Source organism: Hyaena hyaena, unplaced genomic scaffold (genome assembly GCF_003009895.1).
Source record: "Hyaena hyaena isolate Hyena2069 unplaced genomic scaffold, ASM300989v1 scaffold_214, whole genome shotgun sequence".
NCBI classification, from domain to species: domain Eukaryota; kingdom Metazoa; phylum Chordata; class Mammalia; order Carnivora; family Hyaenidae; genus Hyaena; species Hyaena hyaena.
In genome coordinates this window covers 1,743,712-1,759,930 of record NW_024080842.1, presented here as the reverse complement: position 1 = coordinate 1,759,930, position 16,219 = coordinate 1,743,712, and the positions used below count along the sequence as shown (strand labels likewise).

At 46.6% G+C, this 16,219-nt stretch overlaps 2 protein-coding genes across 4 annotated transcripts in view; both read left to right on the top strand.

The window, feature by feature from the left end:
• Positions 1-3,082: 3,082 nt before the first annotated feature.
• The window catches only part of PCBD2 (pterin-4 alpha-carbinolamine dehydratase 2), a 52,234-nt gene continuing 39,097 nt past the window's right edge, over positions 3,083-16,219 (top strand). The window contains exons 1-2 of one of the 3 annotated variants that reach the window (XM_039242270.1): positions 3,083-3,363; positions 8,425-8,556. In XM_039242270.1, coding sequence (XP_039098201.1) covers positions 3,280-3,363; positions 8,425-8,556 — 216 coding nt within the window. In that variant the 5' untranslated portion in view covers positions 3,083-3,279. Of the gene's footprint in view, positions 3,364-8,424; positions 8,557-16,219 lie in introns of those variants that run through there. The other 2 variants (XM_039242271.1, XM_039242272.1) reach the window with 2 other exon arrangements.
• LOC120238503 (tRNA-splicing endonuclease subunit Sen15-like) lies at positions 6,491-7,580 on the top strand. The gene has a single exon (XM_039242269.1). It carries the CDS (start codon positions 6,491-6,493, stop codon positions 6,983-6,985), a length of 495 nt encoding a protein of 164 aa, XP_039098200.1. The 3' UTR covers positions 6,986-7,580.

Below are 16,219 nucleotides of genomic sequence, written 5' to 3'. Positions count from 1 at the left end.
TTCCAGGTACTATTTTAAGTGCTTTACATACCATTTCATTTATTGGTACATAGCTCTATGTACTGACTGACATTAGTATTAAATTTCCTTATTTTACATAAGGGCAATAAATGAGGCCTCAAATAACTTCTCTTGGTCAGGGAGCTTCCAGCGGTGGGACCCAGCTTCATGCTGACTGGAGGAGACTCTAGGTGGGCTGGGACCTTGCCCTGCCTCTATGCCATGGCCGGAAGGACCATCCTAATGCATTTCCCTCTGGTCTTTCCCCTTTGCTTCCTATAGTTGCATTTGCAAAATAGTCATCATGTAGCACTTTGGTCTTTTTATTTTGTTTTGCCTAACAAATGATAACTATTTCAGTGTTGCCAATAGTTTTCCTAACCATGATTACATTCTGTCTTTGAGTAGATTTGGCATTACTTACTTAACCTTTTTTTTTTTTTTAATGGTTGTGTATTGTCTCAATTCCTTAGGGGGACACTCCCAGACTGGAGATCATCAAAGATACAGTTGTTTTCATGTCTTTGAAATGTAATGGGGCCCTACTCTAGTCTGGGGTATGAGGAATGGCTCCTAGGATGACCAACAGGTCCATGGCTTTGCTTCTAATACTTAGCCAAGACAAGCTATCTGGGTTTTCTTTGGAGGGAAACTGGAGCAGGGCTGTTCCCTAGACGGGAGGTTCAAGTGTAGAGAGATCAGTTGGGAAGCACTGGTACTGAAGGAAAGGGAAGTAGAAGGCAGGAAGGAAGGTCTAAGAGCTGCTAAACCTCCCTAGCCAAACACAGTGTCTGTCCATCAGAACACAGTGCACTGGTACCCATGCCAGGGATGGGGAGGGCAGTGAGTCAACTACATGGAAGACAGCAAAGATCATGCTAGTCACCAGGGACAGAAGTCCCAACACTTCTGCCCACTATATAGTATCAGTTGCCAAGAAAAAAAAATAGAAGCAGTGGATGAACAGCATTTTCGCTCACAGAACAGACATAGCCAAGATCAGCTCCGGTAGTGTGCCTTGGTCCCTCATGGCCACTGGGTCCTCTGCAGCAGCTAAAGGCCCGAGTGCCCCTCTAGTGCTTATGCACAAGTCACCCCTACCTGTGGAGTGTGAAATACTGAAACGGGGTGGGAGGCATGCCCCAGGGATATTTGATTTAGTGCTTAATCTGAACAAAGGAGTACATACTGAGTCTGGAACAGGGAAGGATATTCTCACATAAGGTGATAAGCCCAGAACAGGCCATATGGGCTCGTTATGAGTATTGGTAAGGAAGTGTTCCTAGGCCCAAGGCCCATTCTTCGTAGTTGAGTAGAGATAAAGGACTGTAAGGAGGAGACTGCCTTTCCCAAGAGTGTCCACGATACAGGACGTGCTCAATCTTTGCTAAAGAACTTAAATCCTACTAATTGGAGACCTACACAGGAATGCAGAGTATTCACAGCTGCTGCCGGTAGACAGCACTTCCCCTGGGTCCTACTGGCATTACTGCTGCTGCTTTCTGTAACTAGACCCGAGATGCCAGTTTCCTCCGGTGGATTTAGGGAAGGAAAATGATGGGACTCTCTTGTTACCTCACACCTACCAGTTCATTCTGCAGTTCTCACTTAAAAAAATTTTGGACGTTTATTCATTTTTGAGAAATGGAGAGAGATAGAGCGTGAGTGGGGGAGGGGCGGGGAGGGGCAGAGAGAGAGAGAGAGAGAGAGAGAGAGCGAGAGAGAGAGTCAGAATCCTAAGCAACTCCAGGCTCTGAGCTGTCAGCACAGAGCTGGACATGGAGCTCCAATTCATGAACCTTGAGATCATGACCTGAGCTGAATTCGGAAGCTTAACCAACTGAGCCACTGAGGGACCCCCTGCAGTTCTCACTTCAGTAAGCAAGTTTGTAGAATATTTTTCATGGTTGTATACCCCTAATTAGGTACTGGAAATGCAACTTTTAATTCCACCCCCAGTCTCTGCCCACCTGAGGCATCAGGCAAAGGAAACTAGAGTGCCTTAGTCGAATATCTTGAGATCAGTGGTGTTTCATCAGGGTCTGAAGATTACTCCCTTGAGTTTTTGTCAAGCATATTTTAAGGCAAAAAGTCACCCCTCCCCCCCCCCCCACCTCCATATGGGAACTAAAACCAACTGCTAGCAACTCCTAAGTTGAACTCAATTGGACTCTCATATTTTTAAATCCTCTGCAGAACTGGTGATTAATTTTCTTAAAATAGTAAAAAAAGGTACAAGTGAATGTACTAAAAAACTGAAATACGCTTTAAAGGGTGAATTTTATGACGCATACCACTACATCTAAAAAAAAAAAAGGCAACTGGGGCGACTGGATGGATCAGCTGGGTGAGCGTCTGACTCTGGATTTGATCTCAGGTCATTACCGCAGTTTGTGAGTCTGAGTCCCGCATTGAGCTCCGCCAGTGCAGAAACCGCTTGGGATTCGCTCTTTCTTCGCCTGCCCCGCTCCCCCGTCTCAAAACAAATGAACTTAAAAGAAAAAGGCAACGAAAAAGGAATAATAATAAAATATTAGCAAATACACACATACATAAAAAAAATACCCCTTTTCGCCAAAAAAATTAAGTAAATCTGTCCACTACATCTCTGGAGTGCGTACCGTGAGCTACTGTTCAGAGAGCACTATGAACCAGGTTACAGATTGTCCTATCTGGGCCATCACAGAGGAGCCGGGGTGCCAAGGCCTCAGCAGCTAGGCAAAAAGACACAGCAGAGTCTACGTTCGCAGCCACGGCTCCCTGCCTTATAAGCCCCGCTCGGAACCACAGTGCTTCCCGGCCTTCCAGGCAGGACGGAGAGCGGCGCCCGAACACCCACCACCCACAGCTCATCGCCTCCCGTCCGCGCCCGCCACGTCCTGCCGCCGGCTCTTCGCCCCACCGTCCAAGAGGGAGCCCGGCACAGGCTGTCAGCGAGCGTGCGGCCAGCCGGTCGGACACCGAAGAGCCGAACCGGAGGTCACACCTGAGCGCCCAAAGCAGCGCAGCGCGCAAGCTCGCGGCCCAGTCCTCCGCACCGGAGGGAAGCGGGCCCCGTGCAGGCACCAAGCGGGACCTGCCGTACCCGCCCGTCGGCTGCCGGCGCCGTCTGCGGCCCCGAAGCTCCTGGGGCCTTCCGGGGCTGGCCGCGCGGGTTCCTGCGGGACTGCCTGACCCGCGGCTGAGGGCCTCCCGCACCGCCCCCGGCTCCCAGTCGACCCCGCAGACGCCTGAGCGCGGCGCGCAGGCAGCGCGCCGGGCAGCCCTCGACCGGCCGCTATGGCGGTGGCGCTGGGGGCGCGGGGGCCGCTGCGACTCCTGCTCGTGACGCTGCGGGGCCGGGCCCTAGGCTTCTCGGCCACGGTGAGTGCCGGCGCCCGCGGTGCGGGAGCAGCGCGAGGCTCCGCGGCGGTGTGGGAGGCGGGGGGACGGACCCGGGCCGGCCCCCAAGGCCTCGGTCCTTGGGGGGCCGCGTGCGGGCGCGGGGCACCTGGCGGGAGACGGGCGCCGCACCATCGTCTCCGCCTGGCTTACAGATCCCGTCGTCTACGAAACTGCTGTCCCCCCGAGCAAGAGTTTTGTTAAAGTATGAAAAGTAATTGTAAAACTATCTGATGCTTCAGGTCACTTGAAGTGACGAAAGACGCTGTGTCGCTAGATTGTGCGCTCGCTGAGAGCAGGGACCGGCTCCGGCAGGGCGCGCTCGCCGGAAACCCGCTGAGTTAACTTACTTGTTTGCGTGTGATGTTTTTGCAGGAATTATTAATAAATTATTTTTTTTCGTCGTGACAAGTCTGTTCCTCTTTCGTCTTCTGCGGGGCATTCCGTCACTTTTCTTGAGTTAGAAATTAATGTATCAGGATAAATTAACTTGATGGCAAGTTTTGACACGCAGCACCACCTAGTGGGAAAATGTTACATTAAACTTGATTTACTCTTCCCTTGCTTGTTAGAGCGCCTTGGCAGTTTGAAGGTGTTTAACGAGAGAAATTTAAGGAAGATGGAGGAAGATGAGCACTCTGTTTCGTGCCCATTAAGACGAGAACACAAATTGAGTGCTTACTGGCACCTAAGTGTGTGCTAAGGCTTACTTCTACCCGAAGTGCTGATGATTAAGTAAAATTATGGGGTTCCGAGGAATGAATAAACAGACATGATTTGTTGGCTTCCCCTGCCAGGCTCTATGCTGGGTGCCTTCACATTCGAGAACGCTTCCATTTAACTCTCAAAAAATGTCGGCAGGTAGACGTTGTAATGCCCTCACTGTAGACAGGAGGACGCTAGTATTCAGAGAAGCTAAGTGATTTGTTCAGCATCTCACAGCTGAAGGTAACAAAGCTAGGCCTGGAATCAAGTTTGTTCCCTCCAAATCCTATGTTTCTCCCTATGTTTCCTAGCAAGGAAGAGAAACGAGAAAATTAGTTTATTAGCAACCATTTTTCCTCTTCTTAGAATAAGTTACTTAAAAAATTTTTTTTTAGTGTTTATTTTTGAGAGCGAGAGAGCATGCGAGAGAGCATGCACTGGGGAGGGGCAGAAAAATAGGGAGACACAGAATCCTATGTTTCTCCCTGTCCTTCTCCCCATTCTCTTGCAGAAAAAAAAAAAATTAAGTCCACCACAAAGGGTTCTGCAGAAGGCGTGTCTCCAGGGGGACCGTCTGTGCTATAGACAAGGTGGCTCCACCTCACAGTCCTGGACACGTCCCTGTTCTTGCGCAGACACCTGTGCTGAGCGCAGAGTGCATACCACTGGCTTCACCGAGTGTGTGTGTGCATGGCAGAGAATGTGGACGAAAACCGCTCAGCACGTTCCCCTGCGTCAGTTGACTGCTGCGTTACCCACAGTATGGTTAATAGTTTTCTTTGCAGCTGCTCACTGTGGACAGAGAAAGTTTAATTTTTGTCTCTAATGATCTGAGTTGACAACATATTTAGGTGACCAATAAGAATTTTAGGTTATTTCCTGTAGTAGGTCACTGTGAAACTAATGCATAGATGTTTTGGTTCTTAAAAGTAAATGGATTTGATAATAAGTCTTTAAATGTTTTTATTTAATAAAGAGGTAAAAAATGTTTTTTCTCTTTTGTTAGTTGTGGGGACGGATAGCTGACCTAGCAAGGAAGAGAAACGAGAAAATTAGTTTATTAGCAACCATTTTTCCTCTTCTTAGAATAAGTTACTTAAAAAATTTTTTTTTAGTGTTTATTTTTGAGAGAGAGAGAGCGAGAGAGCATGTGAGAGAGCATGCACTGGGGAGGGGCAGAAAAATAGGGAGACACAGAATCCAAAGTAGGCTCCAGGCTCGGAGCTGTCAGCAGCACAGAGCCTGATGTGGAGCTTGAACTCATGATCTGTGAGATCATGACCTGGGCCAAAGTCAGATGCTTAACTGAGTGAGCCACCCAGGTGCCCCTAGAATAAGTTATCTTAAAGCAAGTTTATTTATTCTGCCATGTTAGTCACATCAGTGTCAGTGATAAAAGATTTTCAGGGTTTCTGAAGTGGGCTCAACTCAGCCCCCAGTTGCCGTTGATGAGAAGTCCTAATATAGTCTTATCTTTCTGGGTGACAGTGCCTCTCTCACCTGAGCCATGAGTAAGCCTTGCAGATAGGTAAGGTAGGAGGTATTGATTGACAGTTATGTTGGAATGAGAACTATGCTCCTCTGACTTGGCGCTAGAGTGTTTTTCTCTTCTTTCTCTGGCCATGATGCTTAGAGTTCTTTCAATTAAAAAACAAAGCATGGGAAGCGTGGGCCTGTTAACCAGCAGGACTCTGGGTTTGTGGATTTCATCACCAGGGTGAGTAGGACCAAGAAAGACACTGCTCTGGCCTGACTGGAGGGATTTGTTTTCCTGATGCCCTGAAAAAGCTCCCTCTACTGAGGCTAGGGCTTTTTACCTGTAATTCAGAGGATCTGTGGACTCCCAGAAGTTATTATCCAATATCCTGTGTTAAGTGTGCATTTGTTCCCCCCCCCCCCCCACTGGAGGTTAGTTTTTCATCACATCTGAAAGAGCATAGTGAACCTAGAGAGTGAAGACCCGTGTGAATAAGCAGTGAAGGCTACTACAGTGGCACTGGACCATCCAAAGAGCAGTGGACCCAGAACTTAGAGCCCTGAGTTCTAATTCTAGACCTGACCGTGGACTTGCAGGGTTTCCTTGTGTGGGTGTGCTTATTCAGGTTACCATGTCCTCGAATGCTGGCCATCCGTAATGGTCATTGGTAAGACGACCAGTGGTAATGGGTAATGGTTATATCTGTAATAAACCAGAGACACAGAATTGTGAAGTTTGAGGCACCAAGAAGGTGTGGTGAGACAACTTAACTATGGAGGCAGCTGATTTTGTATAGTTAGCCTTGTTTTTGTCTATTTTTTAAGAACAGAGGAACCAAAGATGGTTCCAAATTGTTGCCCTTAAGATTTGCTTTCCTAGGGCCGGGCGCGGGGCGCGGTGCACCAGCGGCTCACAGCCGAGCCTGGCATGGAGGTCCCAAGCGGCCCCGAGCCCACGCCGGGCTGCAGCGGCATGCGCCCTGGCGACGGCGGCGCCCACTCGTGGGCCCCGGAGGACGCCTGGATGGGCACCCACCCTAAGTATTTAGAAATGATGGAATTAGATATAGGAGATGCCAGCCAAGTTTACATAGCATTCTTGGTTTACCTCGACCTGATGGAGAGTAAAAGTTGGCATGAAGTCAGTTGTGTGGGCTTACCAGATCTGCAGCTCATCTGCCTTGTCGGTACTGAGATAGAAGGAGAAGGATTACAGACTGTGTTGCCTACACCCATCAGCGCGTCCCTCAGCCATAACAGGATAAGGGAGATCTTGAAGGCATCTCGAAAATTGCAAGGTGATCCAGATTTGGCAATGTCTTTTACTTTGGCCATAGTGGAGTCTGATTCCACAATAGTCTATTATAAACTTACTGATGGATTTATGCTGCCAGACCCTCAGAATATTTCCCTTCGAAGATGACACCTATACTTCCTGATGCTTACTTTGGGATTGGGTTTGAGATCCGTCAGCCTGGTTCATCCTTTATCTCAGAGATAGTTAGGGTTGACTTAGCTGGCCCCATTCCATTTTTCTTTTTGAGGAATAAAACTTTCCCAGATAGAATTTGTTTTTTTTTTTATTCCTAACTATAGGGTAGTTGCCCTAGAACTCTTATCTGGATACAGTTTAATGATAGTTATATACAGATTTATGCTTAGGATGTATTCACAGGGGTCGAGCACTTCTGTCCCCCAACTCATAGCTGCCTCACTGTTCGTTGCCGCCACTGCTTATACATTATTGAGACTGTCAGCTTTTTCTTATTCATCCTACTTAGTGCCTTTTGGCCACTACAACTCGCCTGGAATGGCCTTTCATGGACACCTTGACACCTGGAGAGTTTACTCAGTTTGTTTTTAAATCCCCAGTAGAAAGTAGAAGTTTTCTTTCAGCTGGTATTTGTGTGACAGTTACTGCTGACTTTAAGTTAAAAGTAAAAATATGCTCATTCCAACTATAAAATTACATATATGTCTTGATTAATAGGGACCAGAGAAGTGCCGCCTATGAGAGCACAGGACCTTGCTGTCCATTCTTATTCTAGCTAGAATATTAGATAGTGAGGGACAGTGTCAGCCTTAAAAACATCTTTGTTAAGTAGACCCAGTTATTTCACTTTTGTTAATACCTCCCAATTATGTTGCCTAGCGTATAACAAATTATATGCACAAAGATATTCTAAGTGGCATTAGTTGTAATAGCCCAAATTGTAAACCACTTAAAAGTTTAAGTCAGCAAACTTTTTCTGTAAATGGCCAGAAGGGAAATATTTTAGGCTTTGCAAACCATAGTCTCTCTTAAAACTTCTCAAATGTGCTATTTCTAGTACAAAAATAACCATAGCCAATATATAAATAAGTGGGTATGACTCTGTTCCAATAAAACTTTATTTACAAATGCAGAGCCATAGTTTGCCAACCCCTGGTATAGGGAAATAGTCAATAAACAGATGCAGATAGCCAATATATCCAATAAATGGTACATTATATACTCATAAAAATTAGTAATGAGTATAATGAAAAACATGAGAAAATATATAATTAATAAAGCAAGATATGAAAGTGTATGAATGGGTAGGATCATGGATGTAAATAATACACCAAGCATCTAATACAAGGGTGACAAATTACTAGCTGTACTTATAATAGGGTGGCAGAGTGATAAATGGATGACTGTGTCTTCTGGTTTTTTTGTATCACTTTTATAATAACTGTTTTAAAATAAAGTACTTTGAGATCTTAAAAAAAAAAAAAAAAAGATTTGCTTTCCTATATCTCTCCATAAGGTAAAGAGCCAAGAGTTTATTGGAGTTAAACTGAACCTCTGCATTGCAGATATTAAATGAGTTCTTTTCACAGGCAGCAGACGTTCACTCTTTGACAGCAGAGGAGAGGAACCAAGTTATACGTGACCTTAAAGCAGCAGGATGGTCAGAATTAAATGAGAGAGATGCCATCTACAAAGAGTTCTCCTTCAAAAACTTTAATCAGGTAATTACTACATGTTCTTGCTAGTGCCCTGGTCTCTTTGTGTCACCTTGGGCTGCGCCTTTTTTAAATACTACTGGTTGTTGGGTCCCATGTGGATCCAGGGTCCAAATCCTCTCTTCCTTAAGAATTCAGTGGCAGATGCTGTGTCCTTGTTGACAGGTGCTACCACCTAACTGCGGGATTCTCAGATGTTTGGGATGGGAGTTGTTTTGTCATTTGGAAAATCAGGTTCTGAAACCAGTGATTTGGTGTTGGTTAGGATATGTGGTTTCCTTTCAAATTCTAAATCACATTAAAAGGTCATGTGAGGGGCACCTGGGTGGCTCAGTTGGTTAAGTGTCCGACTTTGGCCCAGGTCATGATCTCACAGTTCGTGGGTTCGAGCCCCACGTTGTGCTCTGTGCTGACAGCTCAGAGCCTGGAGCCTGCTTCAGATTCTGTGTCTCCCTCTCTCTCTGACCCTCCCCTGCTCTCTCTCTCTCTCTCTTCCTCAGAAATAAATTTAAAAAAGAATAAATAAATAAAAGATCGTGTGAGCAGCAGGCACCCGGTGGCTCGGTCGGTCAAGCGTCTGACTCTTGATTTTGGCTCAGGTCATGATCTCATGGTTTGTGAGTTCAAGCCCTGCCTCAGGCTCTGAGCTGACAGGGTGGAGCCTGCTTGGGATTCTCTGTCTCCCTCCCTCTCTGCCTGTCCCCTCTTTCAAAATAAATAAACTAATATATATATTTTATATATCTTATATGTATATATAAGATAGTGTGAATTTTTTATATTTATCAGAAGAGGACCAGAGTAAAAGCGATTGAGAAACATACACCTGTTTGACTGATTTCCCCTATTTTTCTTGGACGCTTGTCAAGTTTTCTTTCTCCCTGTATGTGTATTTCAGTCTAAATCAACCCCCGAGCTGCACCCTCTTCTCTGAATGGCCCATTTTCCCCCAGCTCAAGAGCCAGCCCTGGCAGCTTTTCTGAAAAGCTGACCCCCCCTTGGAGACTCAGCCTTAACAAGGTAACTGTTCCATTAGGGCCCCACCCTCTTTAGAGAGTCATCTCCCATGACTTACCCTGTAGCTCTCACTCCACTGCGTTTATATAGGGTCAGTGCTTTTGACTATTTCATGTTTGTTCAGTTAGTTTGGTAATCCTCTGGACAGATTTATTGTTTTTGTTTATATTAGGTGTCAGCATCTAGAAGGCAGAGACCATGTTTGCTTAAATAACTCTCTATTGTACCTGACACAGTTCGGGGGACAAACAGGCATTTGATAAATGCAGACATTGATTACAGTGTTTGCTGGTTTCTGGAAGGGTGTGTGAGGACTAGATTTCCACGAACGAAACCTCCGACATGTTTTCCTAGTAAATGCCGTTGGCTCCGCTGAGCTCTGTGCCCTGTTCTGCTCTCCATCCATCTGGCTGCCAGCCTTCTGCTTTGAGTCTTCAACTCCTGAGGAAACCTGGACCAAGCTGACTCCCTGTCCCTGCTGCCCCATGTGCTCGACAGCTCTTGTCAGGGGCTTAGCACTCTGTGGCTGGTGGCAGGGAATCCCCTTGGTACAGTAAGCTTGCGCATAAGCTCTAGGTAGCATTTTCCAGGCTTATTAAAATTCTTACATGTGTACAGCCTGACTTCTTTAAGCCTGGGCTAATTTATTGGGCTTGAACATGTGGCTTAAAGTACTTGAGTAGTGTTGCCTCAGGCTCTGCCCAAGAGTCAGTCGTCTGGCCCCCGTGCTTGGGGGTGACTTTCAGATATGGGAGGGAAGGGAAGCTGTGCATTGCGTCCTTGATTAATTGTAACATTATTCATTGGGACGTTGTATTAATTTGACATTTCCCCCCCCTTCCCTTTACTCAGCTTTTAGGAAAAAGAGGCACATGACAAGAAAATTAACCAATGTCAGGGAATGTATTCAGAGAACAAGAGATTATATCCTGGGGTCAGTTTTCTAGCCAGGTCTTTTAGGATTTCGGCATGTACAATGGCCTGTAATTGCATCTGATGTTATGACACTTGTCAGTGCCCACCAGCCCAGAGTCACCAGGAACACACCTTGGGCTCCGTCGAGCATGCTGGGCTTACTTCCTTGTTGCAGTGAGGGAGACTGCACACCCCAGTGGGCTGTGGAGCATCTCAGGAGGATGGTCTTGGAAAGATGATTTGGTCTGATTAGATGCTGTGAGAAAATGGGCAGTTCTGTGCTTCAGTATTTGAATACATCTTACCAGTAGGGAGAGTGAGGCGAAAGTGGGGCCAAAGCCGAGATCTGGAGAGAAGTCATTCATTAGCTGGGAGAGGAGGGTGTGTGGTATTCTGTGGTGTCGTCAGTGTTCACGTTTCGTCTGTGTTCACATAACCTTGCAGTGTGGTCTTGTTTTTGTTTGGATCCATCACAGTTATAGAGTGGCCTTGTCTGGCATTGATGTTTGTGTTTAACCCCAAGGCCTTGGTGTGAGTGCCAGGCCTGCTCTCAGACATCAGGAGTCGCCCTTTCTCTTTTTCACAACCGATGTTTAGAGTGGTGACCCTCTCGCACTGATAGAACCTCACTTACCTTTTATTTAGGACAGAAAAGATACTGGTTTTTAATTATAAAACATTAATGTAAAACACTAAAATCAGATGTTGTAAATTAAAAAAAAATTCCCGTTACAACTCCTTTCATCTAGGTTTTCTTCTTTTCTAGTCTTTCTCCACCGATAGTTTGCCCACAATGTAGCACTTGCTCATACAGTTAAAAACTTTAACGGCAGCTTAATTTTTATTGTAAAGATAATATTGATTAACTCAACAAATATTTATTAAACATCTTCTCTGTGCCAGGCACAATTCTAAGCCCACGTAGCTCCCATTCTAGTGGAGAAGATACCTACAAATGAGTAGATAATATCATTTCAAGTAGAGCTAAGTGCCGTGAAGAAGTGTAAAGTAGGATACTGGAATGCAGGCTGATGGGGAGCGCACAGACTGTTTAAGATGGAGTGGTCTGGAGGGCCCTCTCTAGGGGGACATCTGAGGCCTGAATCACGCGAAGGAGCTCACCCAAAGGAACAGCTTTCCTGAAGGAGAGAAAAGCGAGTACAAAATTCCTAAAGCAGGCACGGTCTTGGCCTGACTGCGGAAGTGCCAGAAGGCTAGTATTCTGGAGTAAGCAGAAAGGAGAGACTGGTAGGAGACGTGGCTGAGGAGAGGGAGTGGCCAGAGCACTGGAACCTTGCCCGTATGGTGAGGAGTTCAGATTTTAGTCTATGTAGGAAAGCTATTGGGATTTCAAGCAGAGAAGTGCCACGATTTGGTTATATTCTAAGAAGATTGCCCTGGCTGTTGTGCTGTGAGTAGACAGTAGGAGGGCCTGAGTGGAAACAGGCAGACCACTAGGGACACCACTGTGGTAGGCTGGGTAAGTGGTGATGGGGGGTTGTGGAGGTACCAGTGGAGTGGAGAGAATGTAGGATTCCTCATCCATTTTGAAGAGAGAACAATCAAGACTTGCTGTTAGATTGGCTATGGGGGAAGGGAAGAGGCAAGCATGGTCTCTAGGTTCTGGTGCAAGATGTAGGGTGAAGGGCGTCATTTACTGACCTGAGGATGATGGGTGGGAGTCAGGGTAGGGAGTTAAGAACCCTGTTTTAGACATGGCAGGTATGAGATACTTCTTAGCCCCCCAGGTTGCGTTATCGGGTCAGCAGTTGGGTATGTGAGATTGGAGCTCAGGATGGAGATGCTGGTTTGAGAACTGTCAGCAGCGGTAATGATGAGAGCACGGACCTGGGTGGCAAGAGAGCACAAGAGGCACAGGGCACCTGGTGTGTCCATTGTCCTCAGAAAGAAGGCAGGATGTGTGCATATAGACATAGGCCGCTTGCTACATTTGTGCTGGGAGGTAAAGGTAGAACCATCTCTTCTGATAGCTTCTGTTTTTTCAGTGAGGTTATCAATTGGGATTGAGTGGGAGTGGGAGGAGTGTTGGAAATCTGGGAAGATGAGAAAAAGAGTGGAGTAGCCATCTTGGAGGTGAAGACAGGCCACTAATTTGGGGAATGTGGTCAGTTTCAGGGTAGTTTTCAGTGTCCCTGGAGATTGATGATCATATGCTACAAGCAAAGATTTTGTGTGTTTTGTCCAGCCATGTTCAGCACAGCCCATGTTTGGGCACAGGCTTTGAGTAGGTACGGAGTTGGGCTTAGTAAAGGCTGTACGTGTGCCAAACGAGTGCAGTTTAGGAACTGACAGGCAGGGGAAATAAGGGCACGTGCAAGGCTGGAATTAAAACTTTGGAGCCTGGAATCTAGCTCGTAAGGAGGGAGGTGCAGCTTTGATGTGGGCAATGGATGGTGAAGAGGTGGAGGTGTCAAGTCGGTACAGCCTTTTTGGAAGGCAGTTGGGCAGTGTGTATCTGCTTATAAGATGCACGTACCCATTGTCCTGATCTAGAAATTTATCGTCTAGATACTGTGCTGCATGGATGCCAAGTGGATATATGAGGATGTCGGCCTAGAATTTTCTGTTGTGAGCAGGCATTTCCATGTGCCCAGGCACTTGTTGATGAGATGACATCTCCCTGGCTGCAGCCCCACCCCTGGTGAGAGTTCGGGAGGCCCGCTGTGCCTCGTGCCCTCCGGCCAGTGGCAGTACCTCCCCGTGGCCTCTCCCCATGGCCTCAACTCTGTAAACCAGAGGACCTGCTCCCCGAACTGGTCCCCTCTCTCCCTCAACGCGGTTCAGCCCACGTTGGGTGTTAGCATGTATTTTAAAAAGTCTTGGCTGAACATACAGGTAAAAATTACATTCTTTTTAATCCTCCTAGTAGGTTATGAACATTTTTCAGTTCTTTACGTAGTCTTTTTACTTAAATAAATCCTCAGGAGTAAGGTTACATTAGGTTAGGTGTTACAGTTTTTTTTTTTAATGTTTTATTTATTTCTGAGAGAGAGAGAGAGAGAGAGAGAGAGAGACAGCATGAGCAGGGGAGGGTCAGAGGGAGAGGGAGATACAGAATCTGAAACAGGCTCCAGGCTCTGAGCTGGCTGTCAGCACAGAGCCCGACGTGGGGCTCGAACCCACGAACCGTGAGATCATGACTTGAGCCGAAGTTGGATGCTTAGCTGACTGAGCCACCCAGGCGCCCCTAGGTGTTACAGTTTTTAAGTGGTTTGCTTATGCAGAGTATGTATAATGGTGTTCCTAGTTTGCTTTAGAATTCATTTTTTTTAATTACCGTAGAAAATGAATCATACGTTTCAGAAAGATTTTTAGTGACCCTGGGTGAAAAACCTATTTCTCAAAGCTCCGGGTTATTCTAGATTTTACCATAATAATAAGTAGCGAGCAAAATACATTAGAACTTTTTTTTTTCTTAGTAGTTTTATTCTAGGATATGGTTAATTCCAAGTAGTCCACATTCATTTAATAGCTGAGACGGGTGCAAATATTTAGAGAGTATAAATGCAGAATACCCAAGGGGTTCTGACCATGTCGGTGGATGACGTGGCCATAGGTTTCTGTTGCTGACAGGCGCAGCCTGTTGAGAGTTGGTGGTCAGTGTGACAGGCGTGGTGGGACCCTTTGAGCGGTCAGAGCATAGCAGCGCCAGGACGCGAGGCCGGAAGTTTCCACACTCCGGGTGCTTGGACTCACATGGGGTGGGGTTGGCATTCGTAAGGGAGCTGTGCTTTTTTTCTGCTCATGTAGACTTAAGGAGGGAGAGGTCTCTGAGTGACAGACAAACTGACTCTTAGATGTTTGGCAACTGCAGGGGCGACTGTGTTGAAAGAAGAGAATGTCAGTTAGAAATGCCATGTGAGCGTCCCGTAAAGGTAAACTTCGTTAGGCGTTGCCGTGTGTGTGGACAAGTAGGTGGCTTACAGAATGAGATGCAGTCTGAAGCTGTGGAAGTAGGTGCAGGTGAGGCTTTGGAACCCCGGAAACAGCTTCTCCAGAAGCCAGCAGGTGGAGCCCTCCGGGGCCGGCTGGGCCGCAGCACAGCCCCCTGGGAGGGCTGTCCTGATTCTCCCACCCTTGTGCAGTGTAGACGGAAGCTTAGTGTCAGCAGTAGGTACGTGGTGGCTGTGGCACACCTGACCTGGTTTGATGTCTTTTGGGCGAATGAAGAATTCCACGTGGAGGATCCAAGGGGTCTCCAGTTGACTCTGGAGCAAGGAACTGTGCTTTGTGAGAAAGAAGTGTGATTCCCTGCCTTCCTAGAGGAGCTCCTGTACCTTCTCTTTTCTCTCTCCCGTGGACCCGCACTCAGGGCATTCGATTTTGTTAGAACAAATCATGAACTGGCCGACACTCAGCTGGTTCTGACCTACAGAAAATGGCCCTTTTCATTCTAGCGGTGTGTCACAGGTATGGCGTGCGGCAGGAGCCAAGCTTCACAGCTTTCACATGGCGTTCTTCATATTCGGTTGCTGTGACTGCTGCCATCAAGAGTGTGGGGAGTGGGGAGGGGCCCTCTTAATGGCCTGGGCCCTGAGGGTGGAGGTGCTGGGGAGCCTCATTTCGTGCATCCAGCGGCACTAGCACCATGTGTGAGTTTGGGGTTTGTAAAATGTTTCCCTTCCTGTTCCCCCTAGCTCCTGCCTGCTCCTGCCACAGAGCACTGGAAAGTTACTCTTGCCGACTTACTTTATAAAAATGTTTTATAGAGGAATTTGATAATAGGCTCATGGTTAACATTTTGCAACACTCAGTGAAGTCAGAAGCTTGATGATTCCAGAAGAAAGACAAGTGTTAATGAAAATCTTAATTCTCTTCACTGGGATGGGACTCTTACCAGTTCTCACTGTGAACAAATTAATTCAAGTTTCATTGTGTGTTATTGTAAGCCACAACTTGGTGTGCGTCGAAGCTCTGAGTCAGTAATGCAGTGCTATAAATGTCACGTCTGACCACTCTTGAAGGTGGCCACTTGCTCGGCCTGTTGAGGGTAGGGAAACACTCCCAGGAGGATGTTCCTGAGGCTGAGGCATCTATAGGTTAGACAGTGTCGTTTGATTTTAGCCCAGAGGCTAATGTCTTTGTGTCTGGGAGCCAGGTAGAGTGAAAACCTTCGTGTTTACCCCACAGAGTAGCTTGTGCTTAACTTGTGCCCACCTAGGGGCTTTGTAGCCACAGCTGACTAGAAACCTGAGGAAGTGTCCTTCAGTGCCACTGGAATGGAGAGCAGAGAGACATTTCAGTAAACTTTACCTAACAATTGAGGAGCTAATTAAAATATCTGTGTGGTATTTCCATGTTAGTGTTTGCTTTGGAGTGTTTCCTGGGCTTCTGAGGAGCCGTGGGCAGGATGATGCTGATGTCAGGCGGTGGCCGGGACATCAGGGTCTGTGTCCTACAGGGTAGGGAAATGAGAGCCTAAAACAGTATCATTTGGAGTCTCGCTTCTGCTGTTTATCTCATAAACTAAGTTTTGACCTGATGTGTATTTGTAAAAACGCATGTAATAGACATGGGGAAATGTAAAACAGGTGTCACAAATGCAAATATGACTCCACAGCGCAGTGTGAAAATGCTGTGCCCACGACACCGTCTTTTAATAAAAATGGACTTTTAACTGCATCGCTTTTCTTCATCATATAGTAAATCTTGTGTTTACAGAACTTAGCCTGAGTATTTTGTGAAAGTCAAACAGCCAAGAAATATAATTTCCTCA

What these genes read in the sequence shown, in the direction of transcription:
- LOC120238503 (XM_039242269.1), top strand. Translation starts at nt 6,491, where the DNA reads ATGGAGGTCCCAAGCGGCCCCGAGCCCACGCCGGGCTGCAGCGGCATG.